This window comes from Sorex fumeus, unplaced genomic scaffold, assembly GCF_029834395.1.
Source record: "Sorex fumeus unplaced genomic scaffold, SorFum_2.1 ptg000022l, whole genome shotgun sequence".
Lineage (NCBI taxonomy): Eukaryota > Metazoa > Chordata > Mammalia > Eulipotyphla > Soricidae > Sorex > Sorex fumeus.
In genome coordinates, this window is record NW_026606079.1 from 8,573,910 (window position 1) to 8,587,488 (window position 13,579).

The 13,579-nt window shown below is 45.1% G+C and overlaps 1 gene segment (V, D, J or C); it reads right to left on the minus strand.

Annotated features, from left to right (window-relative positions):
• LOC130023191 (immunoglobulin heavy variable 1-69-like) overlaps positions 1-13,579 on the minus strand; it is a 194,535-nt gene that overhangs the window by 166,344 nt on the left and 14,612 nt on the right. Inside the window, 1 exon segment of the V gene segment in view lies at positions 12,984-13,089. Within this exon segment, the coding sequence occupies positions 12,984-13,089 (106 nt within the window).

The window sequence follows — 13,579 nt, forward strand, 5'->3', positions numbered from 1 at the left end:
TTGATCTAAAAGGTACCCCCTTTGGGGAAATTTAGATAAAACTTAGTTTACTGTCTGTAGGTAAAGCAGCCTAATCTGTAAAGGGAACTCAATATTATACATGCTGTCACTAGTCTGATACGAGCATTGAAAGCCAGAGCTTTACTAGGGTGAAGCTCATCTCAAAGTGCAGAATTGCTTTCCCCCGGTCTGAATTGGCCAAAGTGTCGAGAAAGGCATCTAAACTGGTTAAATTAGAGTAGATTAATATCTAGTTCTAAAATGCTGTGAATTTTCTTTCTATACTTTATTGCATCTCATTTTCTGTGAACAGTCATTTGGAGAGAACAAGAATATTATCAGCTCTTAATTTCTGTTGCATCATGGGATTAACAACTCCTGAACCAATGCAATGGAATATTATTAAAGGGTTATGTTTTAACACTAGTGAGAACCATCTTCCATGGGGAGGAACTGAACAGCAAGTAAGATAGAAGTAATTCAGAACTGTGCTTTCTGTGCCATTAATGAACCTAGTGGAAATCCTGAGCCTTCTCTCCTAACACCTGTTCAGCATCAAGGAACTTAGAGGTGAATCGGCAGCTTGACCTTATACAAATGATCAAATGTTCATATGTTCAAGGTATAAATATATGTTGGTTCTCATTGATAGCTTCAGTATATGGGCAGAAGCTTTTCCAGTCTGTACTGAGAAAGCCAGAGAATGGCTTGGTGTTTCTGTGACCATTAGAAAAATCTGAACACAGGAAGTTATATTATCAACCAAACCTGTTTGTAGAGTTAATCCTTTTCATTGTTTTAATGATAGAGATGGGTATGGCATTATGTTGCTTTGGTTTCTGTTGCTTTAACTCTTTTTAAGACCTCATCGAGAAATCTCTCACATCCCTGTTCGAGATAGTCTCCCAAAACCTGAGAGGACTCGACCTTCGACCTGTTGTTCCTCAAGAACAGAGGGCTTTGCTCTGATCTGGTGGAGGGATGCTGTTTCTACGCAGACCACACTGAGGTTGTCAGAGACTCTATAGCCAAGCTACGGGAAGGCCTTGAACGACGTCGGAGAAGCCTGGGAGAATTGGTTTGAGTCTTGAAGATCCTCCTAATTCGGGGCAACAATACCGGACTCTACCCACTGAGGGAAGCTACTCTTAACCACGGGTCCTTGAATTAGGCCCCGACCCCCCCCCCCACGATCTCTAGGATTAGAGATGCTCATGAAAAGAAGTGGGGAATGAAAGAATCCATATTAGGGCATCAAATTTTTGTGTACTTTAGCTAACTTGCAACATTGCTTTCTGTAAAACTGCTTGGCTGCTTTGCACCTGGGGGAGAGGGGACTTGCAAAGTGAACAGGGCATAACTTCTTTCTACAAGATTCAGGTGTATTTACTGTCCCTGAAATGTATTGTCTCAGTAAAGCACCCTGCAGATTTGGGTAAAGGCTAACTCAGGATGCTGGTGGTTGGGGGAAATTGCCCTTTCCTGGAATGTATTGTCTCACTAAAGCACCCTGCAGACTTGGGTAACACAAAACGAGGATGGTCAAGGGAGATTACCTAAGGCTTAATGATTCCAGCTATAACCTTGCTTGTGCTGACAATTGATGTACGTAAATGCTGATCTTTGAATCTATAGGCTAAGGAGTGAGGTACTTTTAAATGGATTGGTTAAGAAAGTATATGTTGTTACAAATCTACTGGCTATGAAATGCGCGGGCTTTGCTGTAACGGCCAGTGAAGGCCTATATAAGATCCCCTTTGAAGAAGTTCGGGGCTCTCAGCCACTGCCCGTTTTTGGGGTATGCTGCGGAGCCCCAGCATGCTGGTCTAAATAAACCCCGTTTTTACTCCTGCAGGAATTGTGTCTATCTGGTCTCTCCGCGCCTCCCAGGGTCAGGGAACTCCCGATCCCAACAATCTAAGACCTGCTAGGTTCTGTGAGAAAAGGGAAACTGCCTCTTACAAATTTTTCATAAAAGTTAGCTGAGGCTTGTAAGATAAATTCTTGCTTTCTCTGAACTCTTATTTCACTTTAGTTTCAGGCTCTAGTTCCATAGCTCTTCTAGATAGTACAAGATTCTTAAGTTCAAAAAGGATTTCAACTGTTAATAATATAATCATCAATGTTCTTCTAACAAGAAATTTAGATTGAGAATTCTGCTTTCTCTGTAGGCTCAACCTTCTGATAAGGATTGACCTTTGTCTAACAGGTTCCTAAAACAACTGCATTTCTTAAATCACTGGGTTGCATGTCACTAACTTCTCTAAAATTTCTACTTCAGATTTCAGCCTGGTTCCAGCACTCGAGTGTTCCACACAGACACACAGACAGTCAGACACAGTCAGACAGAAGGACACAGACAGACAGACAGTGAACTGATGAAAACACCACACGTACATGTGCACATATCTGTAGTTGATCGATCAATCTGACCCTTCAAAAAAAATGGCAGGGAGAAACTGATGGACAGAAAGGAAGGGACAGCTCCCAGGGCGGCTGATTGGGAACTCTGCTCCTCATTTCCCAGCCTAACTAGCCAGTCTCCCACTTGTTAAAAATGGGTCAAGAAAGCACTTTTATTGATATAAGCCGGCAAAATAAACTATGACAAAGATGTTACCATATTTTGGCCAAGGCTAGTTCTGAGGCAGAGAGCTAGTATCATAATCTTGCAGTTTCCTGCCTCTTCTGCTTTGATAATCCTATTTCTTTTGTTACCTGCAAAGATCTGACTGCAAAATGATCTGGTAATGCAAACTGCCATTCACTGTATATCCTTCCCCACTATACTCAGGCCACATGGTGTTACAGAGGTCAATAAGATCTCCTTATCTAAAACTACCTAGTTGGAAGCTCCTCAGATGCTTTCCTAATTGCAAGCAATAATCTATGAAAAAGATGGTTCCTTGGCAAAACTTTTCTTCAGGTCTATCCAGGGAACTCGAACCCCTTTCTTCCAAGTTGACTCTAACCCCCTGTATACCCTGGCCTCTGCCAAGGGAACTCAAACCCCCCTCTAAATTGGCCTCTTCTCAGAGGCTCATTGGATTTGGACCATCTCCACCAATGGCCTCTGCTTCCACCGCAGGCGTCCCTGGGCGGACCTGGCATCGGGCAGACCCACAGCTGTGTGTCCGAGCCTAACCTAGTGCTGTGGTCTTAAAACTCTCTCCTTGAAAAAAAAGTTCTGCCTTCTCTCAGCCTGCTACATCTTCCCTGCTTTTGCTGGCTCGCTGCTTTTCTCAGGCTTCTTACCTGCCTTTTACACTTTTTTTTCTTTTCTTCCTGCCTTACTTCTGGACTGCCTTCATTAGCATTTGAATTGACCTCTAGCTGATTTTCTAGTTAGGCTGGGGAAAAGGATTTTCTAGTTAGACTGGGGAGATTTTCTGTCTGGAAATTGATCTGCTTTAGTTTCCCAGAATCTTCACACTATTGGTCTTTCCTCCCATTCCTCCCATAGTGGACGATGACCCAAGACAAACAAAGGAGGGGTGCCTCTTTGCAGAGACCATCAGGGTGCTCATGCACAAACACATTCACACAGAGGTTATCACATTCCTCCCCCTTCCCCCCCTAGAGATTTCCAAGGGAGCATACCTCCACAGCAGATTTTCCACAGATTACCTCCTTCCTCGTGGATTTCTTCACTGCATCGTGGTCGCCATCTGACGTTGGTGGGCCCCACGGGTGACTTATGTGAAGCTGGGAGGAGAAAGACAGTCACTTTCTCCCCACCCGCCTCTGCCACTCGCGACCCAGGGTTGCTGGGTTCTTGTCTCGCCTCGCAGAAAGGAATTTCAGGAGTAGACAAGCAGTGAAACAAATAGATTTTATTTGGAGGATTTTTAGGTATGGAGGGAGGGAGAGAGAGTGAGAGAGTAAAGTTAGACACGAAAGCATGAAAGTACACATCTCAAGAGGGGAGATGCGGGCGACACATGTGCTCGGGAACCACATGTGCTCGGCCATGTGGGCGCAAGCAGCACATGGGCTCAGGCAGCATATGCTTGCGCTTCCTTTGTTCAAGGTGGCCTTTATAGGGTTCCTCCAACCTGCCCCCACGTGGGGCTTCTTCCCAGGTAAATGTCCCGTTGCTAAGGAGGTTACCAGGGAGGATGGGAGTGGTGATATTCTCCTTTGAAATTCCTTTCCTGGCCTTTTGTTCCTAGAGGAGCTTCTTTGAGTCTGTTGCTGGAGCCAGGTGAGGGTCTTATCAAGCCTTAGTTCCTGTTTTGCTATTTTCTGAAGGGCTGGCTTTTGTCGTTGCCTTGGGAGGGGGCCCTCCCTGTCTATCTGCCTACATCAATATGGTTTCTAATTTTTCTTTTATTTATATAGCACATTATGTTATTGACCTGAGAATGTGAAACCATTCTTGCATTCCAGGATAAATCCTACTTGGTCCTGGTGTATGATCCTTTTGATGAGTTGTCGGATTCTATTTGTAAGAACTTCGTTGAGGATCTTTGCATCATATGTTGATCAGGGGGCTGGAGCAATAGCACAGCGGTAGAGTATTTGCCTTGCACATGGCCAACCCGGGTTCTATTCCTCCTTCCCTCTCAGAGACCCTGGCAAGCTACCGAGAGTATCCTGCCCACACAGCAGAGCTTGGCAAGCTCCCTGTGGCATATTCGATATGCCAAAAACAGTAACAAGTCTCACAATGGAGATATTACTGGTGCCCGCTTGAGCAAATCAATGAACAATGGGAGGACAGTGCAGTGCAGGGATATTAGCCTGTAATTCTCTTTCTTTTGTTGTCTCTGTCTGCTTTAGTCATCAGGGTGATACTTGCCTCATAGTATCTGTTTTTATGTCTTGAACTTCTTGGAAACGCTTAAAAAGGATTTGATAGATTTCACTAGTGAATCCATCCTGTACTGGGATTTTGTTTGGGGAAGACTTTTGATTACCATTTCAATTTCTTTGATAGTGATAGATCTGTTCATGTATTCCAAATCTTGATTTAGCCTTGGTCGGTTATCCAAGAATTTATCCATAGCACAGCGGTAGGGCATTTGCCTTACAAGCGGCCAACATGGCCGACCCGAGTTCGATTCCTCCGCCCCTCTCGGAGAGCCCGACAAGCTACCGAGAGTATTCGATATGCCAGACACAGTAACAACAAAGTCTCCAATGGAGATGTTACTGGGCCCGCTCAAGCAAATCGACGATCAACGGGAGAGCCTTTACCTTTACCTTTACCTAGGTTCACTTGTTTCATGGCACTAAGATTCTCAAAGTAACGTCTGATTATCCCTTGAATTCCTGTGGTTTCTGTTGTAACATCCCCTTTCATTTCTTGTTCAGTTTATTTATGATAATTCTTAGTGATCTATTGATCTTGTTTAATTTTTCAAAGAACCAGCTCTTGGTTTTGTCAATACTTTAGAGTGTTTTAGGATTCCAGCTCATGTATGCCTGCTCTAAGTTTGTTTTTGTTTTCTTCCTCCTGCCTGGTTTAGGCTCCTTTTCTTGGTAATTTCCAAAATATTAAGCGATGAGGTTAAGTTATTTATGTGGGGCCTTTCTTTCTTCCTTCCTGATGTATGCTTTCAGAGCTATAAAATCTCCTCTATTTACTGCTTTTGTTTTGTCCCCCAAGTGGTGGTAGTGCATGTCCGCTTTTTTATTTCCAGGAATCTTTTGACTTCCTTGTTGATTTCTTCTCTAACCCAGCAGTTGTTTTGTAGCAATCGGTTCAATTGCCAGGTATTTGGAAGGATTCTCCATTTCTGTGTGTGATTAACTTCTATATTCAGTATATCACTATGAAAAAGATTGTTGATACAATTTCAGTCCTCTTAATTTTATGTGGTAGGGCATTTGTGTGAAGAACATGCATAGGGAGAACATTGGGAACGACATATCAATCCTGCGAAATTTGGTATGTAGACAGGTAGACATGGCTATTGAAGAGATCTGAGTAGATGTCCTGGATAATCTTCTCCATTGCCTTTCTGGAAGATGTGATAGATCCATCAGGACCTCAGAGGGCAGTCATCTTGGTCTTGGAGTTGGTGAAGAACAGGGGGGCATTGTGAAAGCTTTCCCCAGCTTCTGCCGCATCTACCAGCATTGCTGCTCTTCTCCCTTTGAGGTCTTCCTTTACTGATCCTCTGCACTGCTTTGCTAGCTCGGACGTTTGCTTGTGGTTGCCTGAGGCTTGCGCCAAGCCACGTTTGTAAATAAGCTCAAGAGTTTTTGAAGACAGGATTTATTTGTGGCTATCTCTCTCTTGGCCTTCCTCACACAATCATGGAGGTGCTGAACCAGTTGCTCGTTATCCTTGTCAGTGTTGTCAATGATGGCAACTTCCCATGTTGCAGGAATAGTGCCAAAGAGTTCCCAGTTGGTGGTCATTCTGGGAGTTCTCTTCTTAAACTTTTCAGCCCTTTCTCCCCGCACTGTGAAGTAGAATTTTGCATGAAGGAGAAGGTGGTCCAATCCCCTTTGGAATGTTGGGACAACAGTGACATCCGTCAGGCAAAACCATCGATTGAATGTGATGTGGTCTATTTCGTTGTGGAACCGTCCACCAGGAGACTCCCAAGCCCAACGTTTAGATTCGGCCTTCTGGATTTGTCAGTTACCATGGATGGTTTTGGTTGACATGATGAACTCAGACAGTCACTCACACTGATCATTCCATTCTAGGCCATGGGTCCCGATGTGGAGTTCTTCAGCTGATCCTTTCTGTCCTATCTTTACATTAAAATCACCGACAATGATCTTGTAGAAGGTGTGTTCTTCTTTATAGAACTTCTCCAGCTCCATGTAGAACTTCTCAATTTCTTCTTCATCATAGCTGGATGTTGGTGCATAGACAACGAAGACAGAAACTGCTAGCAGTGGGTCACATCTATTCAAGTGTAATCGTCTGGTTTGGGTTATTAGGCATTCGAATGAATCAATGCTCATTGCCATGAGATGGGATGATAGAGTCCTAATGTCTCCAACTACTATTGTCTTGCAACCAATGTCTTTCATTAAGTGTATTTTGAGATTTTTTGTGTATTTTTCTGTATAGTCATTGGGTGCATATATGTTTCGAGTGTGATTTTTCCCTTATGTACATATCCCTTTATTATTAATGCATGACTTTCACTGTTTCTGGTAATCTTGTTCTACCTGAAATTTATGCCATTGGATACTAGTATGAACACCCAGGACATTTTAAAAATGTTCATCTCTAAAATAATTGTTTTCTAGCATTTGACTTTGAGTCTGTGTTTGCTCCAACTAGTTAAATGTTTTTTTTTTTTAGGTAGAAGAATGTTGGTGTCAATGTTTTAAGTCATTTTGTCATCCTGTGTTTCTAATTGGTGCAGTTAGACCATTAACATTGAGAATAATCAGTGTCTTGTGGTTTTGTGCCATCTTTCTTTAGAGGATTATTGTATTTGTCTTGCCTTATCGGAGCTCCTTGAGCTTTTCTTTCAATGTTAATTTTAATCATTGCAGTTTCTTTTTATTTTTGGCTTTTTGGGTCACACCTGGCAATGCACAGGGGTTACTCCTGGCTCTTCACTCAGGAATTACCCCTGTTGGTGCTCAGGGGACCATATGGGATGCTGGGAATCGAACCCGTGTTGGCCGCGTGCAAGGCAAATGTCCTACCCGCTGTGCTATTGCTCCAACCCCGAGTCCTTGTGTTAGGGCGCGGATCGTGATCTCCCTTTAACGACAAAGAGACTCCAGAGACTGCAAATAGCAAGCAAGGTTTATTGTAAGACTGGCTAGCCAGGGTCAAGCCGCCTACACAGACACGCAGGTCAGTTAGGTGAGGCAAGACCCCGAACTTCTTCAAAGGGGATCTTATATAGGCCTTCACTGGCCGTTACAGCAAAGCCCGTGCATTTCATAGCCAATAGATTTGTAACAACATATGCTTTCTTAACCAATCCAATTAAGGGTACATCAGTTCTTAGCCTATAGTTTAAAGTTCAGCATTTTGCGTCAGTGCTTAGGAACTGACAGGTTTTTAAGGCAGTCCTGGGTCTTGCAATATGGGTCTTGTGAGAGACATCCAGTTATCTGGTCTGACCCCCACCTTTCGAGTACCTGTATCTGAATTCCTTGCTCAGGGGCAGAAAAACCAGTTATTTTGCAGTGCAGGTCTGAAAAAGCTTATCTAGACCTGTTCCTTGAAAAACAAGTGATTTTGCAATGCAGGTTCCTATTAAGCTAAGCGAAATTAATTCTGGTGGTAGTCCATTTTGGGCCTGTCCCTTACATTTGCAGTTTCTGAGCTATCGTTTATCCAAGAATTAGGGTACTTTTCTTTTGAATATGAATGAGAGCTTACTGGGTAAAGTAGTCTTGGTGAATTTCCATTTTGTTAATTTTTTAAAACTCTATCTATGCATAGTCTTTGGACCCAGAAGATTCATTTGATAGCTCTGCTGTAAATCTTAGGACACTCCTTTGTATGTACTTTCTTAAATTGATCTTGCTGCTCTCAGTATTGATCTAGATTTATGGACTGGTACTTCTGATTAGGATATGAATCCTAATTCGGAGTCTTTAATTAAGATATGTCTCAGAGTCTTTTGATTAGCCTCTCTTTCAGCTGGTACATGCTGGCTTCTTGGATCTGGGTGCCTGTGGTCTCCAGTTTGAAGTTTTCAGCAGTAATGTCCTTAACTGTTACTACTTCATTGCAGTTACCTCCTTATCTCTCTGTGATTCTGATGATCCTTATGTTGCTCCTCTTAAAAATGATCCTTTCTCTGCTTTGTCTTTGAGTTATTTTGAGATCTTTTACCAAGTTTTATTGTTGCCCCGAGGTTTTCTGTATCTCATCCTTAAGGTCACTGAGACTGTTTCCACTGTTGTTATTCTATGTTGAGGGTACCAATTGAGTTTTAACTTCATCTACTGAAATTTTTATTAATTCCATTTCTGCTTGTCATGTCAACCTGGTTGCCCAGAAGGTAGATGAATTTGATTATTCAATCTGTCCACATTGTTTATGTAAGTAGGTCATCTGAAAGCATCAATTGACATGACTACACAATGTACATCTTTCTTAAATATTGGTGTTCCACAAATATTTCTTATTTTAGAAGCGGACATGACAGGTAGAGAAAGAGGAAGTGTTCTGGACATTGTTTAGACCTCATGACAGAGAATGCAGGAAGGAAGTTGAGGGGCCAGCTGGAAAGTGGCTTGTGCACCCTGACCCAGACCCTACGTGTCTCATGTTTCCTAAGGTCTCAGCTCCATGCTAGGGCCCAGATTCCCCTGATAATTGACCAGACTTGGGATACCCCTTGTTCACACTCATGTGTCAACTCAGAAGCAGCTGCCAAGCCTGCTGTCCCCTGGCAGGGCAGACACAGCAAGGGAGATGATCCACTCAAGATGTCAATATGGGCCCTACTTCTGAGCCACAATGGGATCTCAGCGCCAGCCAGTCTGGTCGAGGACAGAGCTTATGCTCACAGGGACAGAGAGAAGAGGCTTAAGGAGATCCTGTGTCTGCACCTCACTCAGTGACCTCCCCCTCCGCAACAGGGAGATGATTGGGAAGTAGCAGAATAAGTCTTCACACAATGCCCAGGGCACTCTGTGGCCACACAAAGCAGAGAGGTTTGAATGCTGTGACACATCCCTGCACCTCACACCCCTCTTCCTGGATGAAGTTGGAGTGCCCGTTACTCGGTCCATCCAGTTGGGGAGAGGGCAGTGCAACAAGGGCGATGGAAAGTGGTGCAGAGAGACATTTGCAGAGATCCACAGACACTTTATACTTATTCTGCAAACAAGGAGCTTGATCTAGTAGGGCAGTAAGTAGCCAGAGATGCTGTCAAAGCACCCCTCTGGTGATTCCAGAAAGCCGGAGGAAAGCAGAATTCTTCATGCAGGCAGAAGGGTGCAGAGAAAAAATAGGGCGGTCGGAGTCTCCCATGGGGCAGAGGAAAGGATGAAAGCACAGGGGGAGAAGGCGCCCCAGCTGAGCCCCAGTGCCCAGCACCCACACCTCGGTCCCTCAGAGAAACTCCAGTGGCCAAGGGAGAGGAGGGAGGGAAGGACACAAGAATGAGGAGGGGGGAGTGAAAGGGAGAGAGGGAGAGAGAAAGAGGGAGGGAGAGAGAAAGAGGGAGGGAGAGAGAAAGGAGAGAGAGGGATAGAGGGGAGAGAGAGGGAGAGAGAAAGGGAGAGAGAGAGGGAGGGAGAGGGAGAGAATGGAAGAGGGAGAGAGAGAGAGGGAGGGAGGGAGAGAGATGTATGGGAGGGAGGGTAGAAGAGGGGAGCAGACAGTACCTAGCTCAGGATCCCAGGAAGGTTCTGGAACCACTGCTCCCCACTGCGGGCCCTCAGGAGATCTATCCTGGAAGGGGGAAAAGGTCGGGTAGCCCTGCCCCCGCCCCTCCTGCTCCTTCTAACCAACCCTCTGGGCCCTGCGCCCCTGGACAGCCCGAGTTGGGTTCGGCCACGGGGCCTCGTGGGCAGCGCTGTCCGTGGCCTCCTCCTGTCCCTACCTCCCCCACAGCAGCGTGTCCAGGGCAGCTGGAGCCCCGGATCTCAGGAGTCATCCAAGTGGACTGGGAGATGCACAAGGATGGGGCGTTTTCTAAAGCTACTTCCCAAAGCCAACAGTGAACTTCCTTAAACCTGTGGAAACTTGTTTCCAACCACCAACTTTAACTTAGATTTCATAAACCTTTAGAGATTTATTTTTAACATACTAAATAAGATAAATTTCTTCATTTCATTTTTCATTTCATCATCCTGTTAATCGTCGATTGCCTCGAGCAGGCCCCAGTAACGTCTCTTTCATCCTAGCCCTGAGATTATATTCATGGCTCTTTAGGAGAATGAGACCCATCATTGTTACTGGTATTTGGCATATTTGGTAGGCCACGGGGAGTTTGCCAGACTCTGCCCTGTGGGCAGGCTACATTCGATAGCCTGCAAGTTTGTCCAAAGTAGGAATGAGATAATAAGATGTCATAAAGAAAAGTTCTGATAAGATGTCGCGCGGCCACGAATGCGGCCGCGCGGTTCCGGGATCTGGATTTTATAGTCTCTGAGTCTTGGCCGCTGATGGGATTACACGGCGCCAGGGGGCCAGGTGGTGGGTGTGACCCCCACCTACTGGAATTTGGAGGATCTGGGTGGAAGATGCTCGACTCCAATTCCAGTAGGCTTGGAGGTCTCGGCTCCGGAACCCACGTGGCTTTGTCCCTCTGCCAGTACCTTCATGTGTGTGGAGAGTGGTCTCAGCATGGTGGTGGCTGGTCCTGGAGGTCTTCGGCTGCCAGAGCCCCGGTCGGGGCGGGGAGGAAAGCTCGACCCGCTCCCCTCCAAGGGGTCCCAGCGAGGGACACCCAGGCGCGGGGGCAAAAGACTGCACTGTTTTCGTCCGGGATCTCGGTTTCTTACTTTTTTAAAATGCTACTTCACTCATTTTGTGTGTGTTTCCCTCCTAAGGATGTAGCGTAAATAAAACATCCTGGTATACATTTAGTAGAAGCACGGTAAGAAATGAATTAGAAATAAACAAAAGCCTAGATTATTCATTTTGTGTTTTCTGATCGCTAACACTCTTGGAATGACAAAAGTGCTTTCTAGTTTGTTCTTAATAGCAATTTGGGCCAGCTCAATGGAATGCTTTGCACGTGAGTGTCCTAAGCTCTTTTTCCAGGCCCACTCATTGATACCTGAGCACTACTGGTGGGACCAGGACACAGACAGAAAGTAAAGGCGGAGCACTTCCAGGTGTGTTCTCCAAATCAAACAAAAACACATACCTCCATATTTGGATGACATCTTTTAACATAGAGATTAGATCCTATTTTTATCTATTTTATTCTTTTGGTATCTTGTCTGATAGTATGACTTCCAATAAGAAACATACCTTCAATCTTTGTCTTTTATTGGCATTGGCTTTTAAAACTCATTCACTACTGTAACTAAAGACCTAATAGTGGATTTGTGGTGTTAAAGAGGTGTCTTTGGAAGGACACCAGAACCGAGTGCTGACTCAGTGGGGTCACCATGTGACAGGTGGGGAGGGATTTAGATTCTAATTCCTAAATCTCTTGCTCTTGGTTAATTTTACGAGAGAATAAGGTTAGCTGACAGGGACAAACCCATCATTAAGATGTGACATTTGCAGTGGTCTTGGGAACTCAGTGTAAGGAGCTAAGTATTTTCAGGGTTGATGTAGATCGGAAAATCGGGGAGGGCATGTGCTCAGAGAGAGACTGACTCTGGATCGTTCCCCACACTTGCTATGTGCATCATTCCTTCTGCTCACCTTCAGTTCAACAGTTGGGAAATAAATTAATATAATTTATATAGCATAAAAGATTTCCTAAGACCTAAAAACAAGTCGATCCCAGTAATCTGGTGAGGATGAAGCTGTGTGTCTCAGTCCATAGGGTTTGGTTCAGAGCACAGAAGCCTGTGAGATTTTCCCAGAGCTGAATACATGCCAATGATTCACGTTGATGAAGTTAAACTTCCCAGGGGGCTGTTGAACATCCTTAGAGGGTAATTTTAATTTGTGCAAGAATGTAATGTTCCACTCATGCTCCAGTGAAGTCATGGTCCCATCACTGGAATCTTCCATCAGAAGGCAGAGAGTGTGACCAACTCTTTCCTGTCCCAAGTGGGGATGGGGACACATAGAAAAAACCCACAGGACAAGGTGCTCATGGTTTCATCTGAGAGCTGAGGGGCAGGTCATGCCTGATCTCGATAGAAAGATGATTCATCTGTCATGAGCAAAGTCTCCTCAGGAAAGGGTCTTAAGAGCCTCCTGGGGACCTGCGCCACTGAAGCTCACCCTGCTTCCTCCTGCAGGTGGTTTGTGTCTGGGCCCACAGGGCCTTCCCCTCACTTTGTATCTCGCACAGTAGTACAGGGCCATGTCCTCCTCCCTCAGGCCGCTCATTTGCAGAGAGAGCGTGTTCTTGCTGCTGTCTCTGGAGATGGTGAATCGGCCCTTCACAGAGTCAGCATACCTTATAGTGTCACCACTAGCACTAATGTCTGAAATCCACTCCAGGCCCTTCCCTGGAGTCTGGCGGACCCAGTTCATCCAGTAGTCACTAAAGGTAAATCCAGATGCTGCACAAGAGAGAGTCAGAGTCCCCCCCAGGCTGCAACAAGTCTCCCCCAGACTCCACCAATTGCACCTCACACTGGACCCCTGCAAACACAAAGACATCCTGGTCAGGAAACTCTCCTCACACAGAGCATTTCTCCCATGCTTCATGTCTCTGTCGCCCACGAGTTACCTCCTAACACAGCCACCAGGAGAAGCCAGCTCAGCCCACACGCCATGTTGGTTCTGTGTGAATCAGGATTGGAGCCACTTGAAATCCCTGAATTGACTCCTCTCCTGGAACTGAGGCTGGGCTGGTCTGTTTTCATCATAGCAGGTTGAGACTCATTTGCATATCCTCCTCCTACATAAGATCTGTTTGAACCTAAAGAGTAAGGACTCCAGAGCAAATGTCTGCTTCTGGGGGTGAGTTGTGACCCGGAAAAGATTCTGTCATGCAATTGTTATATGACAAGAAATTTAATTTGTGATATTTTGCTCTAATTTTTGATG